Here is a 25,932-nt window from a genome sequence, read left to right as displayed (position 1 = left end):
AGCTCTTCACTGTCCTTATATTTATTTCAGTGAATGGTAGTAACATGCAGTGACGGCGATTTGATGTACGGGGGGGGGGGGGATGCTGTGGGGGGAGGGGGCACAGAAGGCAAAACTATATGCCCACGCCTTGATTAATTCAAAATAGACTGACCACGGCCATATAAAAGAAAAAAAATGGGATGGTGGTAAAGAATAGTTATGTTTAATATCTCGGGGAACATGCAAGTGAGGGAGCAAAGTTACTGTGAGCCCGGGGGTGAGGGAGGGAGGAGGACGTGTCAGGGGTATCCCCCTCCCTCACGAGGGAGCTCTTGCATGCAACTTAAATTCAACGGTCTGTTGGACAACTTGGGTTAGAAATTGTCTAAAAAACAAGCCAACATTGACTAAAAATGTGTTTTGCACATTAAAAAGTTATGTTGCTTGCAGGTACATGCTAAATTTCAGGTTAAAAAAATGCTCGAGAACGGAGAGGAGTAAGCCTATTCTACAATATTTTCATACGGTTTCATCAAAATAAATGCTGTTACCATGACAACACATTGTAGGGCATTTATGAAAATTTGTCTTGCACATATTTATGACAAATTGTTAATAGCTCAAAAATTGAACAAAAAAGTACATGTATACATTGATCCGCAAATTTGCAACAGACCGTCAGACCGACCGACTGGCCATACGCTGTTTCCCATATGTATCTGTCAAACTTCTTGAAAACTGCGGGAGGGGCGGGGACCTATTTGCTGAAAGAAAAAGTTTTATCACACGAAATCAGGAATACATAATGTATCATTATTATTATTTATGCACAATTTGTGCACCATCAAATGACTTTATAAGTAACTATAGTATTGACGACAATTAATATTTCACCTATTAAATCATCAATCGGACACTTTCATGAATCTTAGAAAACAAACTATATTTGTCACTTACACTAAAATCTTGTTTATCATTAACTATCCGGAAGGTAAGCCTAACTGGGTAAACGTAATTTCTACCTTATTATGCGCGCAAATGTATGCAGATACAGAATCTATATATCAATACTACAGTAATGCTCATAACAAAATAGAAAAATACAAATGTTTAGCTTTAAGACCCAAGTGGAGGGGTACACGCCCCCACCCAGCCGCCCTATGTATGTACGCCTATAGCATGTATATTCATTTCATTTCATATCAATTATTAAGTTTCCACACAAATTATACGATATTGTATTTGCAACATCCATCCATGACAATGTAAAGTAACACATACGTTCAGTATATAAAGACCATAATAACATTTACATGAATATCAAGTACATTACATTCATGACGGATGAATAAAATTGTGTGCGGTGGGAAGCTACATAATAGAAACAGATGCTTGTGAGAGTAGGTCCCCACTCACACACACACACACTCTGCATGCACTCAAGTGCACCTGGACGAGTGTGCGTGCACACACACTCACATATAGCAATATCGTCTGTGTCCTGCCACAGTTCAGTTTTATGTTGTCCCGTGATGTCAGTAACAAAGTGGCCAACTGTAGAGAAATAGAGCGATATTATAAGACAAGTGTATATATATGAAGTTGTATGGCTGTTCCTCCAATATACCTTAAACAATCCTTTGCATATTCTGTGCTGAGTGTGGCTCATACAGTAGGCACCTATTCTGAAGTTGTTCTTTCCAGTTAACTCTTTGATGAGACTTACAACACAGTATTTGAGAGTAAGCTGATTATAATAGGACTTATAAAGTCATATATACAAACTCGAAGAGTTTGCACTTAATACAGGCAATTGTAACTATTGTCATTCATTATAACTTTACCTCACAGTTTTGTATTGGTTTATATAATGTCAGTTCTGTTCAATATGATTCAAAGTCGCTAATCGCTATAACCCTACAATGGTCTATTACGGTAATCTTATGGGGGTCTAATATAAATCATGAAATCAGCAGTGTCAATTGCATATTTTGTTTCGTTTCTGCTTCATTAAGCATCATAATGCTCTGCTTTTCAGAGTGAGAAACCCAAGGCATGATTTGTATATCATCTATAGGATTCTCAACCCTCAAAAGTACCCAATTTCCTATCTCCTTTCAAGCATGTATATCTAATGGTAGTGCTGCAGTCTAGAGCTTGTTTGACTTTTTCTTACAACGTAAATGTGCTGGTACGCTACGCGTCAGGCAGGTAGCAAGGTCACTCTAGCATCCCTTAGAAGTACTCTGTTGTGTGTAATGTTGGAGGATATCAATGCTTTAGAGATCCTGGTAGTAACAGTGTTGGTAGTCATATATTTTGTGCAACGCCGTGGTCATATCAAGGAGCTCTCTGTCGAGTTTCTCTAAACTGGAAACATTCCAAAGTGAACAGGAGTTAAAATCATGCCTCTGTGTATCTTCCACACCAACATGGGTGCAGATCGGGTGACCGACGAATTTCATGCGAAGCTCTCTAAGCTAATATCTGAACTTACCAAGTCTCCGGAAACGGTAATTCTTTCCATGTTTTTTGTTTTCTGTGATATCACTTATTATTCAAAAGGATATTGTTTTCTAACTTGCTGCTGTTTATCAATTGAATTCCTCATGTGATCCTATGTGTTTTGTAGTCCTTGTTTGTTTGTTTGTTTGTTTGTTTGTTTGTTCAAGCTGTTTGTTCAAGTTGTTTTCTAGGGGAGGGGGATTGGGGAGCTAGAGAAGGGCAGGGGTATAAAGGCCTACTTATTTTCAATATCTAAACTTTGCCATCGCATGAAAGATTTTAAATTTTGTTTATTTGTTTTACTTGTCAAAGAGTGCCAGAAAATATTTTAGGGTTTGTGTTCATGTGCATTGACACATATAATATAATCCACAACTTTCTTTTAACTCTTAAAGGGATTCGTGCTTTAATTCTGTAACGCGAGAAGGCTTCATCACGAGGCTTCATGACTTTTTTGTTGAAGTCTCGCGCAACTTTTGAGACCAAATTTGCAACGTCCGGGCGCATTTTTGCGAAGCCAATTTTTGTGAATGCATGTCACCACAAAACGGGCACAATTTTGTGTGAATTTCCCTTTGGAAAGCAATGCTCCGTCATGAAATTCATTAAAACTTGATTGTTTTTACAATTTATCACTTTGGTTGATTAATTCTATGCTATCCCAGAAAAGCGGACAGTGAATATTTCTAATGTAGAAAATACGAAAAAAATGTCGAAAAAACAAGGAAATACATAAGAATTGAAATGACTTTTCGAAATATTCATAAAGTAAAATTGTTGAGTATACTACAACAGATATACACACCAAAAAGTAGACTGTCAAGGCATCTAATTAGGCTAAAATATGACCTTGGGCTTAATTTACATTGTAAGTAATTAGAATTAGAAATTGATTATTTCAAAAAATCTTACGACACAGTCTCTGCCAAATTTCGTCGCGATCGCACCACTGATGGAGAGATGGGGGGGGGGGGGGGGGAGGGGCGGAATCCGTCCCCTCCCCTCTGGTTTTAGCAAGGTCTAAAAAGCCCAGCCTGATTACGATTAAGCTGTACACAGAACATCGCCCAGACAAGGCAAATCATTTTCTTCTATTTCAAAATTATCATTTTTGTCAACAAGACTGTTACGTCCATTTTACATTTATGATTATGTCATGAACATCTTTTCGGGGAAACACGGTGCAAATTAAAAATATAGGCCTATCGATACAACAAACAACAACAACAACGAACAAAGCAAAAACAATTTTTTTTTTTTGGTTATATCGTTCAGGAATTCATGCATCCTTCCTTGCTGCTACCCCCCCCCCCCCATGTGTCTGTTTCTTTGTGTATGATGAGTTAGTGCTTAATCATCACGTGTTTCATATCAGGGCATTTTTATTTTCACATGACTGTTATGAGATCGACAATTTTCTATATCCTTATATAGATAAAGATAATATAATAGATTACATATAAAGATTATAAAGATGTCATATGGTTGTGATCATTTTTGTTTCGGTTCAATCATACCAAATTATAAAAATGCTGAAGATGATACAAATCGACGAATCTTTTGTGTTTTTGCAGTCTATAACTGTGGAGCTTCGAACCAGTAAACGAATGTGTAGAGCCGCCAAACCAGAAGCAGACTGGGGCTTCTTTGAGCTCCACGCAGTGGGCGCGTTCGACAACCCTGATGTGAACAGAGACGGCGCCACCAAGTTACTTTCTTTCTGCGAGAAGGAAATCGGACTCCCGCAGACAAGGTGGGCAAATATTATGGAGTCATTGGCTGTATATGACAATACAATTCTTGTGGCTTTCAAAACCCCTAGAAAATATAGTTTGTGTGTATGACTGTAACAATCTGTGACAGAAAGTGACACAAAATCCAATAGCTATTTTCTATTGTAGGGCAAAGTATACAAGTTGATACTGGAATCAATGGTATCATAAATATGATAATCAATTACATTGCACAAATGTGGCATAGTGGCATAGTGGCATAGTGGATAAGACTCTCGACTCCCAGTCGGAGCACCAGAGTTTGATTCCCGCCCAGTGCTTACGTCCTTGGACAAGATGTTTTTACCCACAATGTCCCTTTCGACCCAGGTGTATAAATGGGTACCTGGCAACGCTGGGTAATAATGACAGGGCCCTGAAGAGGCTACCCTGGATGAATAAGACATTATATACATATATATATATATATATATATATATATATATATATATATATATATAATACATATACATATATATACATACATACATACATATATGTGTATATATATATATATATTATACATATACATATATATACATACATACATACATACATATATGTATATATATATATATATATACATATATATATATATACATATACATATATATACATATATATATATATATATATATATATATATATATAAATGAACTTGAACAATGCTGCTATGATTTTCCGGAAGCTAACAACGACTTCATGTATACGATTCAGTCCACCACAGGAAAATTCTATTTTTGCACCACTGCAGTGGTTTGTAGAATTGTCTTTTCTCATTTTCATCCCATACAGTTGCTTCTTCATGATGCACCATAACAACCCGTATCATATTGGTCTTGGAAACAAGAGACTGGTTTCGGACATCCCCCACTACAAAGCAACCAAACCCCTGAAGCTTTACGAGAATCTCAGGAAGTAGCTTTTACGATGGAAGCATGCAGGTCGAACCACGTCAACCACTGCGCTCTGTAAATAACATGGCGGGAGGGGGGGGGGGCGGCAATTGCCCCTCCAGAAGATTTCAACCTCCTCTTTTTTGTTTGAGATCTTGTTATCAATGAATGAAAGATTGACGCCACAATTATAGTTTTTGGTCTTTATTTTTCTATGTTTATTTCTTGCGTTTGCTAATCACATTTTTGCTCGTTATCCAACTCATATCGTGATGTAGCAAACACTGATGTAGCATCACTCCATCACTGCAGATTTAGTTCCTTTGTTCATTGCCGGAGAGCGCTATGCACCTCCATGAATTAACTATACACAGTGAAGATCCACACTCGGACTGGGGTGACAGACACTGTACCATAGCCATTCACAATATCTCTGAATCTTCATTTTTTTTTTATTGTTTATTGAAGAAAATGTGAAAAGATGGGCCAGTCTTTTCCCCGAGGGTATATTTTTATTCGAAATAGTTCGAAGTCCTTAAAAATGCACCGAGTGAAGTATGAACCTACATGTTAACGACAAATTAAAAAATTCGCAAGTCCGTGACCGTTCAAATTTGAATGATATGAAGCGATTACTGTAGGATAGGTCAGTCCTGGACCCTGTCTTATAAAACTTGTGATAGAAATCAATCCATCACAAATCTCTTGAAAGCTGTAATCAATCGCAACCTGTGATTGATTGATTGCAGTTCTCCGTCTTAATTTTAATCATAACTTTTTTATAAGATGGATTTGCATTCAATCGTAAAGTTGTGGTTGATTTGAATCAATCACAAGTCTTTACAGGGGCCCTGCTGTCTGTATTTTCATTATTTCACCGACTCGAGGTTATCACTTTAACTGTACTTTATCTTATTGAATCACGCTATAGATCTCCTTCAAGTAAAGATTACCCAATATACACGTTTTTCTTAATGGTGATGAAAGGTGTGGTGTATTTTTCCCGGAGAGTTCATACCATCTAAATTTTCTCTATTGTATCTAAAACGTATAAGGTACGGAGATTTGACTGAAGCAGCCATTTAATATCTCATCAATAGCCGTTAGATATCGATGAATGATAATCATGATTACAAATGAAGGGAATTGTCAAATTTCCACTGATGAATACACAATTTTCAGCACTAATTTCGAATACAGTGTATATCGTAAAATATTCTGTCAGGATAGTGTCGCCTGAAATTAGAGTGTTTATTGAAGTAGCGCTAAAGCCAGGGAAGCAAAAATCTACCGATTTTTGTTTGAGGAGTTTGTCATTGCAGAAACATTGTCAAAACAGGACATTCATCTTGCCATGTGCAAAGAGGGAAGTGAAAATATAATTATCTTCTCTTGGTTTTCACCTTTTTGATTGGAATTCATCACTGGATGAGACGTGCTTAACTGTACATCTTCAGCATGTATTTTGATGTGAATGCCGTATTTTGAAGTGCACCCTTGAGTATTATTTCCTGATATTTAAATTCTGACTCTAGGCTGGCATGTATCAAATGATGAATATCTAGTTTATTTCTGAACGTTTCTCTGATCTTTTTCAGTCTTTTTTTTCGAGGCTGTTTGTGTTATTGTGTTCATTGTTCTTTATCATGAGGTGTTATTCTTCTAGGGCTGTGAGGTTAATAATTATGTCGTATTATTTTTGCTCAATGTACAGTCAAAGTGAAATCAGTCCAAGTGGTGCGTCTGATTCTGCTTTTGTCCTTTGTTTGTATTTGACAAATATTTACAACCTAAAGATCGAAACTCTACCATAGAAATAAAAGTCAGTAAAGAGACATTTACACAGCGCAAAAGAAATATACGTTTTTAATGTTTCCATTGAAGACTTTTTGGTGAATTTTGTAGTGCAATTTAGACAAGAATATATAAGTATTTGGCGTGGAAATATTGAAATATAAAACACAAAGGCGAGTACTATTGTCTTCATCATGTGAAATAAAGTAATTAAAGCAAAATAAACAAAATAGTGATGTCAGGTTCCGTTTTTAAAGGATATGCAAGTACAAGTGTACTGGGTTACCATACACGCACACATAGATAAGGGAAAATTGGTGAGGACTATGAGAGAAAGAGGTGGGAATTGAAAGAAGAGTCTTACAATGTGCTTGTTTGTTTAGATACTGTTCGCGTATACAGAAACGCGATCACAAGCATAATGATTCATGATAAAGGAAGGTATAACGATAGGGTTGCGATATACAGTTAACAAAATTTATTATGTGTGTACATAATTATTCAAACGCTAATGAATACGTAAATGCATACTATATATATATATATATATATATATATATATATATATATATATATAGGTGAGAGGAAGGATGAGACGATAGACGCAGCTTGAATCCTCACAGTTTGGTTTTTATTCTCAAGCTTTCGGGCCCTGCCCTTTATCAAGACTGAGGATCAAAGAAATTGGACAAAATAATGATGATGGATACAGAACATGATATAGATATTGTATACAGAAAATAATAATGATCAAGACAATAGTGAAAATAATGAAGATAATGACAGAGGCAAAAACAGCAGAAAATAACAAAGCTAATCGGAGTGTGTATATGCGTCAATCATACATAATATAACATACATATATACAATCACAAACAAGCATACATATACACACGTATAACCAAACACATGCGCACACACAAATGCACATAATCACAAATATGCACGCACATAAATGCATATCGCGACACACATGTGAAGACAAGCAACCATATAAACAATGACGGCAATTAATAAAAATCATAATAGTAATCAAATCGAGGAGTGTTTGCATAAATAAACTGAACATGGGCACAAAAAAGAGGAGGGCACATAAATAGCATTACCAACCAGAAACATATGTATAATGGTGTGTTTGACAACGATCACAGATACAGGAAAGGAAAAACAAAAATATATATAAATTATGATATATATATATAAATATTATATATACACATAATCTATAGATACGTACGATGTGATGTACAATTCACATTTGGGCTGGTTGCAAGCCGGCAATCAGTTGGCAACCGGTTGCGGGAAACATTCTGGTGGTATATGAAAAAACAAAAACAGGGGTGGGCTATCGGACATCTAAACACAGTAGCAGCAATGATGGAATCGGAACATTAAGGGTTGTACGAAAATAATTGGTGAAGCTATACGTCTATTGTCTCATCCTTCCTCTCACCTACACACTACTAAGATGCGACGGCCCAGGGGTTTTAACAACTGAAAACACACCTTTCACTATATATATATATATATATATATATATATATATATATATATATATATACACACTCAGCAAAAAAAGAAAGTAAACACTTTTTCGAGGTCATATTTTTCATAGAAGATTTTTATGAAAATCAATGTATTATATACCATATTAACGGTAATTTAATTGGCTATTAAGCTAATAACTTAATTAAAAAGAATACTTCACACATGAGTAAGCACATTCGTTTTTGTCCTCCAAGGCACAAAATAAAAAATTGCAAAAATTGACATGTTCTCTTTCATTTGCAAATGCCCTTCATGATAACATTGACAACAAGAGACCAATTCAACACAATGAGAGACATGAATGGAATAGGAAAAATATTTTTTTGTTCTCTTTATCTCTTTATTACCTCTAAGAAAAACAAAATGAAAAACTAAAGGGGAAAAATAAGAATTTTCTGTCAAGTCAAACTTCAAATGACATAGGGAATAAAAAGCATAAAGATGATTAAATGAGCAGAATGTCTTTATTTTAATCTAGTGATTTACAATCCATGTGACAATTTCAAGAACCAAACATTATTTACAATTTCCTAATTTGAAAAAAATATATAATTTCTACCATTTTTGTTAATTATTACTTCTTCTCTTATTTCATTTGAATTTAGATTTGACGAAAGATGCTTTATTTTCCTCCATCATTTTTAGCTTTCATTAGTCTTTTGGTCTTTAAAGATATCATAGAGGTCAAAGGTTTGTTTTTGCAATTTAATTCATGTTTCTTTTTGTGTGAAATTTGTTGTTTGTTCTTATTGTTCTTATATGGAAGAGCACATACGTGTGAATGACAACTTGTTCAGTTTTGCAATTTTTACTTTTGTGCCCTGGAAGAGAAAAACAACGGTGTTCACTCATGCATTAAGTTTCCCTTTTTGTTGACCTACCAGGTTGATAGCCAATTAAATTACCTTCAATATGGTATATAATACATTAACTTTCAGCCAAATATTCTATGAGAAATCTAAACTTGAAAAAGCGTCTACTTTCTTTTTTTTTGCTGAGTGTATATATATATATATATATATATATATATATATATATATATATGTATATATATATATATATATGTATATATATATATATATATATATATATATATATATGTAACTCTTTTTCTTCCTTGTGGGTATACCGTCCGCCGTTGTCATACTGCCATATATCGTGCTTATCTGATTCATAAAGCGCATTATTATGTATACAATGTAGGTATAGAAACTATGCGTCTCACTATGTCAGAGTGACAGGCTTAAACAGTAAAGGACAATGAAACCCAATGTGGATTTAGGGAATGCAGTAATATTAGTACAACACGTCACCGAAGTTTGAGGAAAATCAGACAGTACGTTCAAAAGTTATGAATTATAAACGTTTCCGTGCCGCCTTTTGACGTCACGTATGGAGAACGATGTAAAGAAAATATAATTCAACATATTTTCACTTTTCTAACATAATGAAAGAGTGCTTGACTTACCTCTTTCAGAAAGCAGGGGAAATAATACTTCCCTGAGAATATGTTAGTAAAAAGTCGGTGGAACGTGTACTTTTCATTTTAAAAATTAAAATGTGAGGAAATCTCTTCATATTTTCTTTGTATCCTTGTCCACACGTGACGTCACAGCATGTTGTAGCCTTCTCATTCAGCGATGGGGAGACCGAAACTTTCCACTTTGCCGAAGTCTGAAGTTGCACCTCCTATTTGAACAACGCTAGGGATCAAAGTGCCAGTGATCAAGGGTAGAGGTGGGAATTCCAAAGCTTGGTGGCATACTAGTAATAGGAAAACGACTCGTGGTATACAGCTGAGTTCTGACGAAGAGTACGTTGAACTTTCCTGGATAATCTCTGGTTGCTGGTGAAATGGGTCACTAATACATAGGATGTCAATCAGATCACGAGTTATGCAATAGACAGCGTAACCTTTCTGTTGTGCCCTGCTTATGCATATCATTTTGCCCTCCCCTCAATAATTCCCAAGATGAGGAAAAGTCTTGAGCTCTTTCTTTTTTTTTCTTTTTTGGATGGAAAATTGTCTAGATATTCCATCAGATGTGTGCACCAGATCATAGAATTGCAATCATGAAAATGCAAACGCTCCCCGCTCGGTCCCTTTCCATAGCCCTTGAGATTTCAAATTTCTGAATATGTCATCAAAAAGTGTGCACCAGGCCACATTTCATTTAAAAAAAAAATGATTTGATGACAATTTTTACTGGAATGGAAATTGTCATGGTTATACAAGAACTCAACTTCCTGATTGCCTGTTGCTCTGTATGGGAAGGTGCCATTCCAGCAAGAGCTGCTAACCTAGCATCATTTATGAAATGGGGCCCACATCTTTCACTTACAAAACGCAAAGGTTCCCTCATTGATAAGTTTCATCATTATGATTATAATCACCTTTTAATGACCTTTTCCCCCGCTCGATTCCCCTACACAGATTTAGTACACATTCGAATGACAATTTCCAAAATATTCTATCAAAAATGTGCATATGACGTATTTTCATTTCAATTCTAAAAATGCAAAAGTCCCTCGTGTTGGAGGGGTTGGGGAATACAGAGACTATGAATAATATTTCCTATGACCTTTGAGGATTGACAATATCATTTTCCGAATATAACACGAAAAGTGTGCTCAAAATCGTTGAATGACAAAAATGAAAAAATGTCCTCTTGTGGAGGAGGTATCACCCTCCCATATAATAAATAATAGTTAATTTTTTTTCTTTTGATCGAAACAAAAACCAAACGTCCCCACCAAAAGTTTACACCACAGATATCTAAATTTCAGACCTGAAAATGCAAAATCTCCCTCGTGTGGAGGGTGCCTACCCCGCTAGCTCCCACACTCTCTCCCCGCGCATTTCCCTGAATATGAATGTTTCTACTTTTTTTATGATAGAAACAAAAATTGAATATACAACTAAAAGTATGCACCGATGCAGATCTCTGAACTACAGGTCTGAAAATGCAAAAATCTCCCCCTCCCACACCCTCTACCCGCTCGGTCGCACTCCTCTCCCTAGCATATATCTGCTAAGTTTTGCCCCCCCCCCCCCCCATCATGAAAACGGATCGACGCTCCTGGACAAGATTTTTAATTGACTTACTGTACACTATACAGAAGTAACTATCCATATCCAGTAGAGATCCCAGCTCCTCTACACCCTCGCCTGCAGGGTCGCTCCGCTCCCTCAAACCTATATTTCAAATTTTGCCCTCACCCCCATCGTGAAAACGGATCGATGCCCCTGATATCATAGTCCATGCAGCTAGATATATAGAAAGAGAGGTAAAGTATAGATCTTGTCTGGTACAGGCCTATATCCTCACTCTACACACCTGTTTCACACCTTGCTGTTCTGGGAGGACAGGAAGCTACCTCGCGTATAAGACCATACATGATTCAAAGATTCAAAGATTCAAATTTATTTTCACTTCCATCAAACATTATTAATAAACAAAGATATCATATCCTAGTACAATGCATATGCACATGATATTTGTAATGATTGCTGAATGTGATTTAACAAAGTACACATGAAAATGAGTAGCAGATGAAAAAATTGTCTTTGTTAATATATACACAAAGCGTATAACACAAGTTAACTAAGGATGGGGATGGGGATGGAAATGGAGGGTCCCACTAAGAAGCAAAGCTTGCACAATATGGGACCCTCAGAAAATACAAAAGACAGCAATATAAAACGAACCAATGTCAACTGACATGAAATCAAAATAATTGGGAAGGGAAAAAAGAAAGAAAAAAAGAAAAAAGAAAAAAAAGAAAGGAAAAAAAGAACTACAGCATGATGACAATGATTATTGTTTTTATATCATAACATTTGTTATCGTTGTCAGTCTCATTGCATTGTCACAAACAAATTGCAAGCTGTCTTTTATGTCTTTTGCTAACGCGAATTCCTATGATATGACATCTTGATCTTTTTTCTCTCCGTCCACAGTCTTGTCTGCGAAATTGTAATTCATGAAGCACCAAGTCTATATCTAATCATTCCATCTTTCTCTTTCGTTATATCAGACACTTTAGTTATTTTATTGCTCTCTGCTCTTTAACTACATTTTGGTGTTATGAAACCAGTGTCATGGAACGAGTATTATTGATGAGCCATCATGAACATCATTATTACATTATACATCACTCAAAGGGGAACATGAATGGAATTAGATTTAAGTGAATGGATTTATATTAACTCTATAAAGCCCAAGCTATTTTGACCCCTTCCAGGCCCATGGGGGGGGGGGGGGGGCACATTGTGCCCCCCTATACATAACTTCTTTATTATATAATGTATGACCGTCATATTTGGCGCATGGGTAGAGCAACTCATGCTCTACATGACTCAACATTTGAATTTTCTCAAGGTCACCCACTGAGGGCGCTATTTCCCAAAATATAAAGAAATACATAGAAAATACGCTAAAATCATGTTTTTTCTTTCTATTTCTTTATCCCCAGTAGATATGTTTTATTTTATATCAATCATTTTCATATTTACTACAAAGGAAGAGCAAGTCAACCTTCATTATTTGTTATGGTTGAAATTTCTCAAGGTCAACATGTGGGGGCGCAATTCATTACAATATATAAAGAAATATATGAAACATATATATGTATTGCTTGGAATGGGTACATATATTGGTATCACATTTCAAATTTCCAAAATATTGAAATTTTGAGTTTGCAGATTGATCTTATGATAAACAAATGATATTACAGGCAAAGCTTGTGTGAAGATAACACAAAATATAAAGGTAATATTTGAAAAATGCTGTATTTTCGATTATTTCTATTATATCTATTGTTTGATGCCTATGTCATATAAAAAATAGAGGAAATAATAAGAAGACCATTTCAGGGTAATTCTCAACCATAATTACTTCAAATTTCGGTCCTTTAGCAAATTACAGCCAAGAAAACCCCCATTTCATCCATAATTATATTGTTAACTGAAATTGAAACAGAAAATCATACAAAATCTGACTAACATGGTTGTCAGTTTACGGTTGCCATGGCAACCAGGAATATCGGACATACCTAAATTATATATCAAAATGTTTGCAATAAGATTTTAGGAAAAGTCACCAAATTTGGTTGAAATCGGGTAAAGGGTGTAGGAGTGGCAAACAAAAATATGGTAGAGGGGCACAATGTACCCCCTTGGGCTTTATAGGGTTAAAAAACCCAACTTTTGTACATTAGAATTAAAAAACCTTCAATTCTAAAAAAGATAATACTAAATCTCGGCAAATATTGTTGATATTAAACTTACGTACAGACAATATCAGACGAGCACAAATACTAACATGCAAATGCATAAGCAGTGTATGAAAATACTGAACGATGATCATCAAAGAAATCTGTTCAAGGAATTTATACGATTTTAAATGCTGAATGTGCGAATTATTATGCCCCAAAATGAGTTTGAACGCTGGAGCGCTGAATAATTACGCAATTGCATCACCATCCCTTACTGGTTACTTGAGTTGAATAACCGTTTAACAAACTTTACATTTGTGCAAATTCAAATAACACGAATTTTTATTTGATTGTTGTGAGCATACTGGAACGAAGGCGTTATCTTGTTGCACACCCTACACGACTGACGAGATTCACTGAAATTGAACGCATGTATATAACTTGGCTGGCCAGCTCACGACATTGACTGCAAACCCTAAACTTTTTGAAACACGATATTATGATGTTTATATGAATAATGATGTGTACCTGGCATGCAATAAAGTTGGCGTTATTTCTTCACATAATCTAATTGGCTTTTTTTTTTTTCTTAATTAGGGTGATTTTCCGTACACACGTATATATATTTCCTGATAAGTTCTTCTTTTTTTTAGTATATAACATTCTCTCTTTCATGATCATAAATCAGACACATTTCAGCTATTAGACAGCGAAGTTTATAATAGACCTATTCAATAAAAAAATAAACAAACAAACAAACCACAGTCCATGCACGTCGTGTGAATAGGTGCTCACTTCTGTTACATACCATCCTCACTGTGAATGCGCTCGAGTTCAGTGACCATCGTCACTAGATCATGAATATGCATGAGCACGCGCCATGGAAACGCACTGTAAGCGATGCTGTCAAGGAGCGGACAGTCGTAAATAGGTAGCCACGGAAAGGTGGCTGGTCTTTCAGAAAAATATCGAATAATAAATGGAAAAATGACATCAAAGGAGGATACCAAGACATATCTGTCGAGGAGGGAGATCCCTCAACTCTTTGAGGTTAGTGTTCACTGTTGTTTGTAAGCGTTAGTATGTAGTTTATGCTTGTCTTGCCAATGCACAACAGAGAGAATCTATTATTTTTTTTTGCATTTGTAGTCCCACGTATTGGCATGGGTATGGGCTTTGCTTGTACACTACACTGACTGTGCGTCTGTAGCGACAGACTGCAGACATGACAGGGCCCAAAGCAAGGCAAGGCCATCCAACATTTATAAGGGCTGTGTATAATTACTACAATAAGTCAGTATAAGTCACTAGCTACTAGTACTGTCTGTCTGTATGCAATCCATCCAGTTTACAAATGATGCACACAGCACAGAGAGGATCAGTGAGAATTTGATATGTCGAGTATTTATTCGATCTGTAACGTTAGATGAGTTTAATTAACTTTGGATTTGGAACTGTTTAATAACTTAAACCCACTCGCTGCGCCCGCTTTTTACTTTGTCTGTAACACGTGTTAGAGTTAGACTGTTTCATTACACCCAAACAAAGTTAAACGAGAGCATCCAATTTTCACCGATCCATGACATAGCCATAGGCTTGTGATGTCATGATGTGTATCATTCATTTTATAAAATGGACCCAATTGAAATTCAACCTTTTTACTTAATGACAATGTCTGTATTTAACAAGTGTAACGTTACAACCCGATGTGGCATTACAACACAAGGCTTTCACACTTTCCTGGATGCATGGCTCAGTGTTGATCAGTAAAGTCAATGCAAGATAATTGACCACCAATGCAATCAGATTGCAGAGATTCTAAAGCCCATACGTTTAGACCGAGAACTAAAATCAGCATTGTCTGGGCTTGTCTACAGCAATTATTAAATTGGGATTTAATCGCATTGTCGTATCACCATCATTATTTATCAATGGTTAAAAGGCACAGCCCAGAAACTACACTACTGTACTCACTAGTACAAGTACTAAGTAGTAGATCTAAAGTCAACTCAAATAATTTACCAATTGCCATGGAGTGAATGGGATGGGAATGACCTCAGATCATCAGGCTCTGCACTGCCACTGCTGCACTGCGGCCAACATCAATCAGGGATCTACTTTTTGTATACATTTACACTACAGTAGATCTAGGAAGTTTAAATTATTTAAGTCTAGATACATGTAGCATGTGGCCAGTTTCATTCAGATCTGCTTTAGTGATTGGAAATAAGCTATTAAGTGTAGCCTGTGATTTTTGTGCAATTTGGGTTTACAGAATTCAAGATATCAACATGGATACAAAAGTACATTAGCACCCCAGCCATATTATTACATATGTATGCATGATGCTAGTAAAGTCTAGCTGCCCAAAGTACTACCCCTAGCAGGCTGGGCCTAGGTCTAAAGTTACTATATTTTACAGAGATGTAGGGCCTAGTACTCTATAATGATATAGTGTCTCAGTCTTGTCTAGAATCAAGAGTCTAACGAGGGAAGAAGTCACAATAATATCTTGGGAAAGATTGTGAAATTCCTAGAATTAAACACAACCTTGGTCTCGGGTACATACTACAAAATATGCTGCTACACACATAATGGAATATTGTACTCCTTATATGTGATTTATTACCTCTTTTTACTGGTTTTATTGGAATAAATGCTGCTAGACCTAGAAGCTACTTCTGCATTTGAGTTTTCAGGTCTATTTTCTATCTGTAGCTAGTTGCATGTATTCTTTGTGTTTGCGTATATATACGTGCTGTGATGTTATGTGGTGGTAGTGTGGTGAAACCTGATCAGGAATGTATAATCATAAAGGTATTTGTTCCAACTGCAAAGACAGAGCTCACACATACAACTCCTTTTAAGTTTATGTGATGACTTGGTAGTATCTGGTAGTATTAAATCTCTATGTGTCAGGGATCCTGTTGAGTTTATCACAGGCTGCTGTAGTGGAGAAATATTTTGCAAGTTGGATACACCAGCATGACTGATGCGGCATTGGAGGATACAAGAATTTTGCAGCTCATTTGCCAATCCTGGTATGTCCTCTCAAATTTTTTTCAGATTTTCAGATTTGCAGTGTTTTATAATGTGCATTCCATTTTATTTATTTTTGCACACTGTATAGAGTTTGATGACAGGTTTGATGTATCACAAGCCAGAGAACCACATTGATTACATGCTGAACTGTCTGAACAAGGTGCACTCATCACCAGATGCCAGTGCTTCCATCAAATGGAATTCATTTATTGAGGTCAAGCGGACCAGTCCCCTGCCCCCAATACGACCAGATAGTGTAGAGAGACAGCCAACGTTTACAACAGGTAAATAGACATTATCACTTGATACAGTGATGTGTATTCTGATATACATTATATACATGTAGATGATGACTGGCGGGGGAGGGAACATACCGAATGTTCCACCCGAAGGGTTTGAAATGCTATTGAGGCAGGTTATAAGTCCCGAGATGAAGTCGAGGGACTTATGGTCTCCTGAAATAGCATTTCAAACCCTGAGGGTGGAACGTTTGGTACGGTACATGTTCCCGACAACAAAAATCATCATCTGTTATATTATATGGGTTAGTCAAATTTAGTCAAATTTATCCTATTGATTGCGTGAAAAATATGATCGTTCAATCGTTTGGTATCGTTTGTCATTTGTTACGTGAAAATGTTTTCCCATGGGAGAGCATTACAAAAATGTTCTGCCCATGGGCGAACATAATCAATGTGCTTCCATCACGTGACTGTGTTTAGCCAATCACTAACCAGCATTTGGCTAACCCATTTAATATAATTTCATATGTCATTGCAGCCTGACTCAATGGGCTACTTGATTGAGTTCATAGTTGATTGGCAAATAATTCACCATAATCATATACAGACAGGACTTATACACTACATGTGTGTGCACATGTTTGCATACACTTGATTTATGATGATGCCAAATAGATAGTGTGGACAGAGCCTTTTCTTTAGACTAGGTAAAAAAAAAGTTTCTCATCCCGGGCATCCAATTCTTTTTTACCATTATTCAAAATGCCAATGAAATTATTTTAAATGTGTATTTCTTTCCCTGCGCTGCTGAACCAGATAGCTCATGATGTAGTTGAGTGTGGTCGATCATAGTGGCACATACATGTAATTATCATATAATACCCCAAGGAGTGAATTCTCCAAAGCCAAAAGTTATCTACCTTTTTCTTTTTATGGGTTTACACGTTTAATCATTTCATAAATTGTACTAGTAAGTAGTAAGGATCCCCCTTGTTGGCTCTCTCAGAAATAATGAACAAGAAACATTTTACTTTCATTTTGAAGATTCTTGCAAAAAACAAACAGTAGTAAGATATCAAATAGTGTGGACCTCCCTCATCACTTTGCTTCCAAAACCCGGACGAGAAACTACTTTCTTTTTTTACTTGGCCTCATCAGTATTAGGTGTGCATTTTTTGATAGTAGTTGGAATGAGATTCTGCTCCCGTGTACTTGAATCAAACCAAAGACAGTTGTACGTTTTAGTGTCTCTGCACTCTCTCTCCCCCTCTTTATTTCTCAATCTCTCTTTCTCTCTCTCTTTCTCTCCATAACTTTCCTGCTTGTGTCATTGTTATATTTATATTCATAAATATCATGCTTTCTTTATTGTTACAGAACCCTCCTTAGCAGACCTGAAGCACCTTAGTCCCCTACCCCCAATCTCGGCAAGGCCAAATCTAGCCAATGTTCGGGTCATCCTTGTCATTGGTAAGTGCCATATTTAAGGGTCACTCCACCTGACAGAAGTGCTACACTGTAAACGCAGAAATTTTTGCAATTTTTGCTTATTTTGCGCTCCTTTTTACTAGCGGAAATACTAAAACAAGCAAAAATGTCTTCTCTGCACATTTTGAATCGGTTGACAACTGCATAATGCGAATCGAGACCCAGCGAACATGTTTTGAGCCGCTAAGCATGAAAACTTAATCGCACAAAAATATTAAAGTTTACAGTGTAAATGAGCTTCCTTGTAGTAGTGAGCAGGTACCACTTCCTACATTATGCACATTAATATTGTATGTAGGCATGTGCAGTCTACAGGATGGCTCCTTATGCACTTGATTTCTTTTGTTATTTCTTAAGTCGTGCTTTGTTGCAAAATCATCATCTTTAAAAAAGAAATTATGAAGATGAATATTTTTTGTTCATTATTACGGAGATGATAGTATTCAATGATTTGTTTTAGCCTGATTGCAAACTTTTGCCTTTAAGTCAGTAATTTGCCTGAACATGACAGTGTATTAATTTAGTGCTCATATGCATATCAAAATATCTGAAAGCAATTCTTGATACTGAATTCCCTATTGATTCTTCCTGACTTTGACTTTTTTAAACTCTGACTTTCAGGTGGGACACAGATGAAGCTAAAGAAAAAAAAAAGGCTGTTTAACCCGTTGAGGACGAGTCCCGAGTATACTCGGGCAGGGGTCTATGGGAAATGCGTGTTGTAGCAAAATTAAACCGTCCTCAACGGGTTAAAGTAACATTTCTTACAAAAGGATTAGAACAGTAACATCTTGCCCCTAAGTAAAAAGAATAGGATTTTCATCGATATGCACAAGAACCTATAAATGTTTGATATGATGAATTTGCATCTGTTAATTCCATACAAAGATGTCTACAAATGCCAGGTAGTTACATAGATCAGCTCAGACACTCTGTGATAATTCTAGGTATTGTGGAATTCGTGCAGAGTTTCTGATAGGCCCATCAAAACAAAAGCAGTGTCTGCCACTCTTAGGGACAGTTCTTAGTCAAAAGCAGTCAAATTTAACTTGTCATCTAGATGTCGTCTTTCACATTTGCTATTGCCGATTACCTGACCCAGGTGGACCTGGCAGTGGCAAATCTGCTCAGTGCACCAAGATTGCTGAGCGCTACAGTGGCTATATCCACCTCTCACTTGGCACATCACTTCGCAGGAAGGTGGTTAAATTCCTAGAGGAGGATACCTGGAAGAGTGTGGCTGATTTGATGAAGATTGGAGGACTGTTGAAGGATGTAAGGAAACACCTACCCTTGCTACGAATTCCTCATTCATTCAAATCCTAATTGTTTTGCACTCATTATTCTGAAATATTTGGTACAAAAAGTGAGCAATGTCAGTATTGTCACTTGTAACACTAGAACCTTGAACCTTGCTGTAGCTTGTTTTGTGTACATTTGGTACAAGCTGTCTACTCTCTTAGTCAAAGTTTAAAGGATGTGTACAGTTCTGGTTGGGGTGAGGATTTAGCTTTTAATGTTTTGCAAGATATTCAGAAACCACTCTATGATATGTCAAAGAGCATGCAATTCTAAGGGGTATCAAAAGTTTATTTGATGAAAATCGGTTTTGAAATGGCTGAGATATCCCAAAACAAGGTGAAACAAAGAGATCCTAATAAAGTTGTGGCCTGTCCCCTTCTATCATTATCACTTTTTTGGATATCTCAGCCACTTGAAAACCAATTTTCATCAAATAAACGTTGAATCCTTCTTAAAATTGCATGCTCTTTCATATTTCACAGGAGGTTTCTCATTATCTCACTTAGGGATGTTCAAAACATGAATCCCCACCTTCAACCAGTACTGTACAGTCCCTTTAAGGGATGGTATATGAACTTATGCTTTGTTCTTAAAACCCTTTTGCATGCATCAGCACTTAGTGTAATTTAGATAATATTATGTGTCTTTCAATAATGATGCAGATAATGAGAAACCAAGTTTAAATATGATTTCATCATCATATCTACACAGTAATTCTATGTGAATAAAGGGTTCAAAATCATGCTTATGCAGCAGGAAAAGAAGTCGCTCATTATTCTTGATGCCTTGTTATACCCCCACCACACATAGTGTGAAGTGGGAATCACCTTGATGTTGGTCGGGCGGTCTGGCGGTTGGGCGGTCGGTCGGTCGGTCTGTTGCAAAATCTTGCGTCGCGAACTCCTTCTACAATTTTGAAGCAATTTAAACGAAACTTAGGCTAAAGTATGATATTGAGGTATAGATGTGCAAGATATGTTTTTTGTGTTTGTCGGACAATGCGTTGCCATGGTAACCATAATTTTACCGAAACTTTGTGGATTGAATAACTTCCATAGTATTTAAGCAATCAATTTCAAAATTGGTATCTATGATGATCTATCTAGGTGTAGTTATGCAAGACACTCTTTGTGTTTGTACTTGACAAAGTGTTGCCATGGTGACCGCATGTTTTCTTCGAAATCTTGTGGAATGAACAACTTCCACAGTTTTGAAGCAATTGAAATCAAATTTGGTAGGTATTATGGCCTTGAGGCATAGATGTGGAACACATAATTTTTGTGTTTGTAGCACAAAGCGTTGCCATGGTAACCATAAGTTTACCAAAACCTTGTGGATTGAATAACTTCCACATCATTCAAGCAATTAAGGTCAAATTTATTATGTATGATGATCGGGAGGTGTAGTTATGCAAGACACCAATGTGGTAATATAAGAAAAATGTGTTGCCATGGTAACCACTCATTTTTTAATCAAATTGAACCATTTAATCTATGAAGGTGAAATTTGGTGTGTATGATGCTCTTTAAGTGTAGTTTTGCAAAATGTCCTTTGTATTTGTATCGGACAATGCGTTGCCATGGTAACCACATTTTTTTAAAAATCCTGTGGAGTGAACTTCTTCCACAGTTTTCAAGCAATTGAAACCAAATTTGGTAGGCATTATGGCCCTGAGGTATAGATGTGGAACACACAATTTTTGTGTTTGTCACACAAACCATTGCCATGGTAACCACAATTTTACCAAAACCTTGTAGATCGAATAACTTTTCCATCATTCAAGCAATTAAAGCCAAATTTAGTATGTATCATGATCTAGAAGTGTAGTTTTGCAAGACACCAATGTGTTAGTTTAAGGAAAATGTGTTGCCATAGTAACCTCTCATTTTTGTATCAAAATAAACCATTCAAGCTATGAAGGTCAAATTTGGTGCGTATGATGGTCTTTAAGTGTAGTTATGCAAAATGTCCCTTGTGTTTGTATCAGACAATGCATTGCCATGTTAACCACACTTTTTACCCAAACCTTGTGGAACTCAGTGTCAACTCTAATTGTACAGTAAACTAGAATTATTCTATTTCCAATTCGACAAGTGCACAAACTTGGTATTAACGTCATTGCCCTCATGACATCACATACTTTAAAGCAACACCAGGGGCGAGGGTATGAATCACCTTCAGTGATAATTCTAGTTAATGATAGAAAGATGTATGTCATATACTGGCGGTAAGATTGTGTGACATTGTCAGCATGATTTCATGACACCATGTATGAAACTCATGTGTCTGTAGGTCTTCTTACATACCACTTATCCTATATCTTTTCAGTAGGGTTCATTAGGAGTCATGCAGGGTTTGTCAGCAACAAATTGAAGTAGCTGGTTCGGTGATCCTTTATCAGGAACAAGGTTCAACCTTGTGAAAGGTGCTGATTTCACAGAGGGAAGAAACAATATCCACCTGTAGTCTTTGAAATGTTATTATTAAGGGAAGTTGTTTTGAATAAAAAGGGGAAAAAGTTCTGAAGCAAAAGTTCCCATGATACCCATTGTCAGTGAATCATTTTGCCATACTTTCAATACCCCCAAAAGCGTCATGATTACTGTGTGACAATCACGTCCCTTATGTAGTCTGCTGCACCATTTTGTTAATTATACCAGGACTTCACTTAGGAGACCTCCTTTACTATGCAAACCTGTACTGGACTAGGAGGACAAAGATGAGGGTGATTTTATCTATTTTCATCCTAATACAAAAATGACTTAACTCCGGTTATGTGAACATAGCTAGCTAAGATTTGTAGCGACTGCAGGCGACCCACGTTACAACAAAGTCCTTTGGCCTAGCACTCTTCTTTTGTTATGTCAAATTGCATCATAGGCAAACAAATAAGATATAAAGATAACGATTTTGAGACCTGATTTTTTACTTCGTTGTAATGAAATTTCGGTATGATCATGGTTATTATTTATAAGGCCAAAAAAAAGTTGTTTGTTTGCCCTTAATTGTCAAAACCCAAGAGGGTCGACAGGTCGTTTTTTGGGGGGATTTTGGGGTTTTTTTTGGATACCGGGTCCGCATTTTTTTTTTTGGGGGGGGGGGGAGGGGGTAGTGTCCGCTGTTGGCAGACTACATTAGCACCTCCAGTGCATTTACAGCATGATTCATTTCTGGCAATTCTTCAATTTCAAGTTCAAGTTTGAATAGAATATGGCGTAACTTTAATACACTCAACACTCCAACCAGGGCCCGTTGGGCGAGGCAGAAACACTAACTGACAAACACTTATAATGGCCTTCTTTGTTGAATTTAGCAAACAGCTCCAAGACAGTACCTTCCAGTGAGATGCTGGCAACCAAACTCCACACAACTTTGCTGCCATGACAGCTGGTTAAGAATACTGCAAAAGTAGCCATCTTGGCATTTGGGCTGCCTTGCTGTAGTAGCTAGCTATGAGCATGCATGCATTGATTGGATTTCGTGTGCGTGCATGCACGCACGTGAGCCAAAAAGCTAGCTAGCAGTACAGTGCATGCTAAAAGTAGCCTGTGGCCCCTTGTGGCTTTGATACACTTGCACAACACGATTTACGACGGGTCGATGTGATGAAAAAACATTTTTAGACTTTTTCCATTCTTTCTTCAGCTTAAAATGGCTAATTTTGGGTTTAAAACCATTCACAAATTTGTAGAAGGTGAAATTTATGAAAAAAAAAAACTCGAAAGAGTAAAAAAAGATAAATAAAAGTGAAAAAAAAAAAAACGCCCCGAGATTTCCGTGATTTTCAGTCGGTCGCCAAGGGCTAACAAACCATTTTTTTTTTTTTTTTTTGGAGGGGGGGGGGGGGGCCAAATGGTAGTGCACTGTATTCATATTTTTCAAAACCACCTATTATCACGGTACATAAAACCATTGTGTTTTCTATACTGAGTATAGAAATATAGTACTGTATTGTAGCATCAACAACAACAACAACAAAATGTTGGGTTTTCTATACTGCAGGCAGTATTTGGTCATGGTTAGTTGCCAGTGCACCAAATTATTATATTTATTCTTGTAACAATTCAACTTACAGTATGTCATAATTTCTATGACTATGAGCAGAATGACACAGATTGGTTATGATGCATTTTATAAATGAACTTTGTAACATTCTTTCATTTTCACCTTTTGCTTACAGGATAATGTGTTTGACATCTTACAACACAAGATTGAAAAGAAGCTTAAGAAGTACCCCACCACACTTGGCTTCATCATTGAAGGATTTCCACGAACTATGTCTCAGGCAAAGCTGTTTGAGGATAAGGTGCATGTCTATTTTTATTTCTGATCATGTTATCATCAATTCTATATGTGTCAAAAACTCATGTAACATCAAATTATTGCATCTTCTGAAGGAATATATAGCCAGTTGAGTTTCAAATATTGCTATCATTGCTCCTGCTATCTTTAGCTGTTCTTCAGGAAAAAAAATGTGCTGTATGATGTGCATCTGATAATTTATAATGACATATATATATATATATATATTTGCCTTTTTTTTTACTCATTTATTAACCACAGCCAAGGCTCAAGTTGCATGTTATCTTTGCTTATCTCCCAGCATTTATTGCACATTCAGGATAATGAGTGATTGTTGCATTAAGATGTCTTTATTGCAACTGACTGGAAAATTGCACATCATCCATTTTAATAAACACCAATATTCAGTGTTTAAGTTGGAATAGCCTTGCTAAAAAGTCATGCCCTGGCAGGACTTATTTACATTGGTGAATGGCAATTTGTTAGTTAATTTTCAATTCAGCATCTTGTTTTAATTGTACTGGCAGGTTTTTGCTAACATTGATAGAAGTCATCAACGATGTTTTAGATCTCAAATCTTCAGAAAGGCACTACAGTCTTCAGGGCACCCAGGAGGCAAGGCTCCATATTAAATGCCATAAGTAACTATAGTTTTTTAGAATTCTTTGAATTTATAGATTCAGGACTGCTGGATACCTTCCTTACAGCATCTGCATAATTTTGATGGGTAATGAATATCAAATGTTTATGGGAGGTCCCAGGACTGTCCTATTTGGTTCCTAAGAGGGGGCCCAATTTCCTGTACAAAGTTGAAATAGATTAGAAAATGTCTGTAGTCCTGATCTTCTAGAAAATGGAAAAGGGAAAGAATAAAAACAAACCATTATTTTTCTATATATGCATATTTCTGTGCACATGTATTTGTTACACATGTACATAGATGATTGAATAATTGCAGATGAATTTCAAGGATTAAAAGGGTGAGAGTTATAAATGTTATTTTCATGGGAACCTAGTTTGGTGCTCCAGACTTGGTCTTAGCCTTGGACTGTGAGGAGGTCAGACTGAAGTACAGGTTGGAGAAGCGGAAGGAGACCAGTGGCCGGGATGATGACCAGAATGATGAGGCTGTCAGCAAACGTCTTGAGTCATTCCGAGAGCAGACCTTACCAGTTGTCACCCACTACAATGCACGTGAAGGTTTGCTGAGGAGGGTAGGTATTAAATCGTGCTAACACTTTGATGTCATATGGTCAGGCTTCATAGCCTCCTAGGCAGGCATTAATGTCTTTGCATCAATACATTGCCAAAGCAAATGAAATAGTTTAGGCGTATGTGTACCATCTTTTTAAAGCTTCTGGTTTTTCTAAGCTGTATACATTTCTTTCAAATTGATATCCTGTATATTTGCCCATCAGTATGCCTTTCTGGATGATGACTATTACATTTGATTGTTGTAATCTGCAGATAAATGCTGACCGAGATGAGGATGAGGTGTTCTATGACATTGCAAACCTGATTGACAGCCTCTTCTTCTCTCCCAAAACACCAGCCCCACCAGGTGAGTTCCACTCCATTTATCTGACACAGGTTTTCACTGAGAGACACTTCAGTATGTTGCCTTTTTATGTGACTTGAAAAAAAGAAATACGACACACATTTTACATTGTTCACACATACAATCTGTATTTTTTGTGTACCCACACAAAATGATAGATTACATGTTAATTCTTCATCTTTGTGTTGCACTTAGTACTGTTTGTAGTTTTCATGTAAAGAAACTTGCGTAGTTGCTCTCCTCTTGTGTCATGTACTCGATTGGTAATACTGTACATTTGATTT

General features: G+C 36.5%; 2 protein-coding genes across 2 annotated transcripts in view; both read left to right on the top strand.

Moving 5' to 3' along the window:
• Positions 1-2,387: 2,387 nt before the first annotated feature.
• LOC139718422 (MIF-like protein mif-2) lies at positions 2,388-5,181 on the top strand. Its single transcript, XM_071629894.1, has 3 exons — positions 2,388-2,495; positions 4,062-4,240; positions 5,055-5,181. The coding sequence occupies exons 1-3, from the start codon at positions 2,388-2,390 to the stop codon at positions 5,179-5,181; spliced, it is 414 nt and encodes a 137-aa protein (XP_071485995.1).
• A 9,449-nt stretch (positions 5,182-14,630) lies between these two features.
• The window catches only part of LOC139718421 (adenylate kinase isoenzyme 5-like), a 28,943-nt gene continuing 17,641 nt past the window's right edge, over positions 14,631-25,932 (top strand). The window contains exons 1-7 of the mRNA XM_071629893.1: positions 14,631-14,764; positions 16,845-17,040; positions 18,376-18,468; positions 19,589-19,761; positions 23,969-24,094; positions 25,107-25,304; positions 25,558-25,651. Coding sequence (XP_071485994.1) covers positions 14,702-14,764; positions 16,845-17,040; positions 18,376-18,468; positions 19,589-19,761; positions 23,969-24,094; positions 25,107-25,304; positions 25,558-25,651 — 943 coding nt within the window. The 5' untranslated portion in view covers positions 14,631-14,701. The remainder of the gene's footprint in view (positions 14,765-16,844; positions 17,041-18,375; positions 18,469-19,588; positions 19,762-23,968; positions 24,095-25,106; positions 25,305-25,557; positions 25,652-25,932) is intronic.

The sequence above is a fragment of the Diadema antillarum genome, unplaced genomic scaffold (genome assembly GCF_040938485.1).
Source record: "Diadema antillarum isolate AM-2024a unplaced genomic scaffold, OU_Dant_1.0 scf00000094, whole genome shotgun sequence".
NCBI lineage: Eukaryota > Metazoa > Echinodermata > Echinoidea > Diadematoida > Diadematidae > Diadema > Diadema antillarum.
Note: the sequence above shows the minus strand (reverse complement) of the source record. Positions and strands in the feature narration are given on the sequence as shown.

What these genes read in the sequence shown, in the direction of transcription:
- LOC139718422 (XM_071629894.1), top strand. Translation starts at nt 2,388, where the DNA reads ATGCCTCTGTGTATCTTCCACACCAACATGGGTGCAGATCGGGTGACC. An exon ending in TTACCAAGTCTCCGGAAACG is followed by an intron (nt 2,496 to 4,061) that starts GTAATTCTTTCC and finishes GTGTTTTTGCAG; the next exon opens with TCTATAACTGTGGAGCTTCG. An exon ending in ATCGGACTCCCGCAGACAAG is followed by an intron (nt 4,241 to 5,054) that starts GTGGGCAAATAT and finishes CATCCCATACAG; the next exon opens with TTGCTTCTTCATGATGCACC.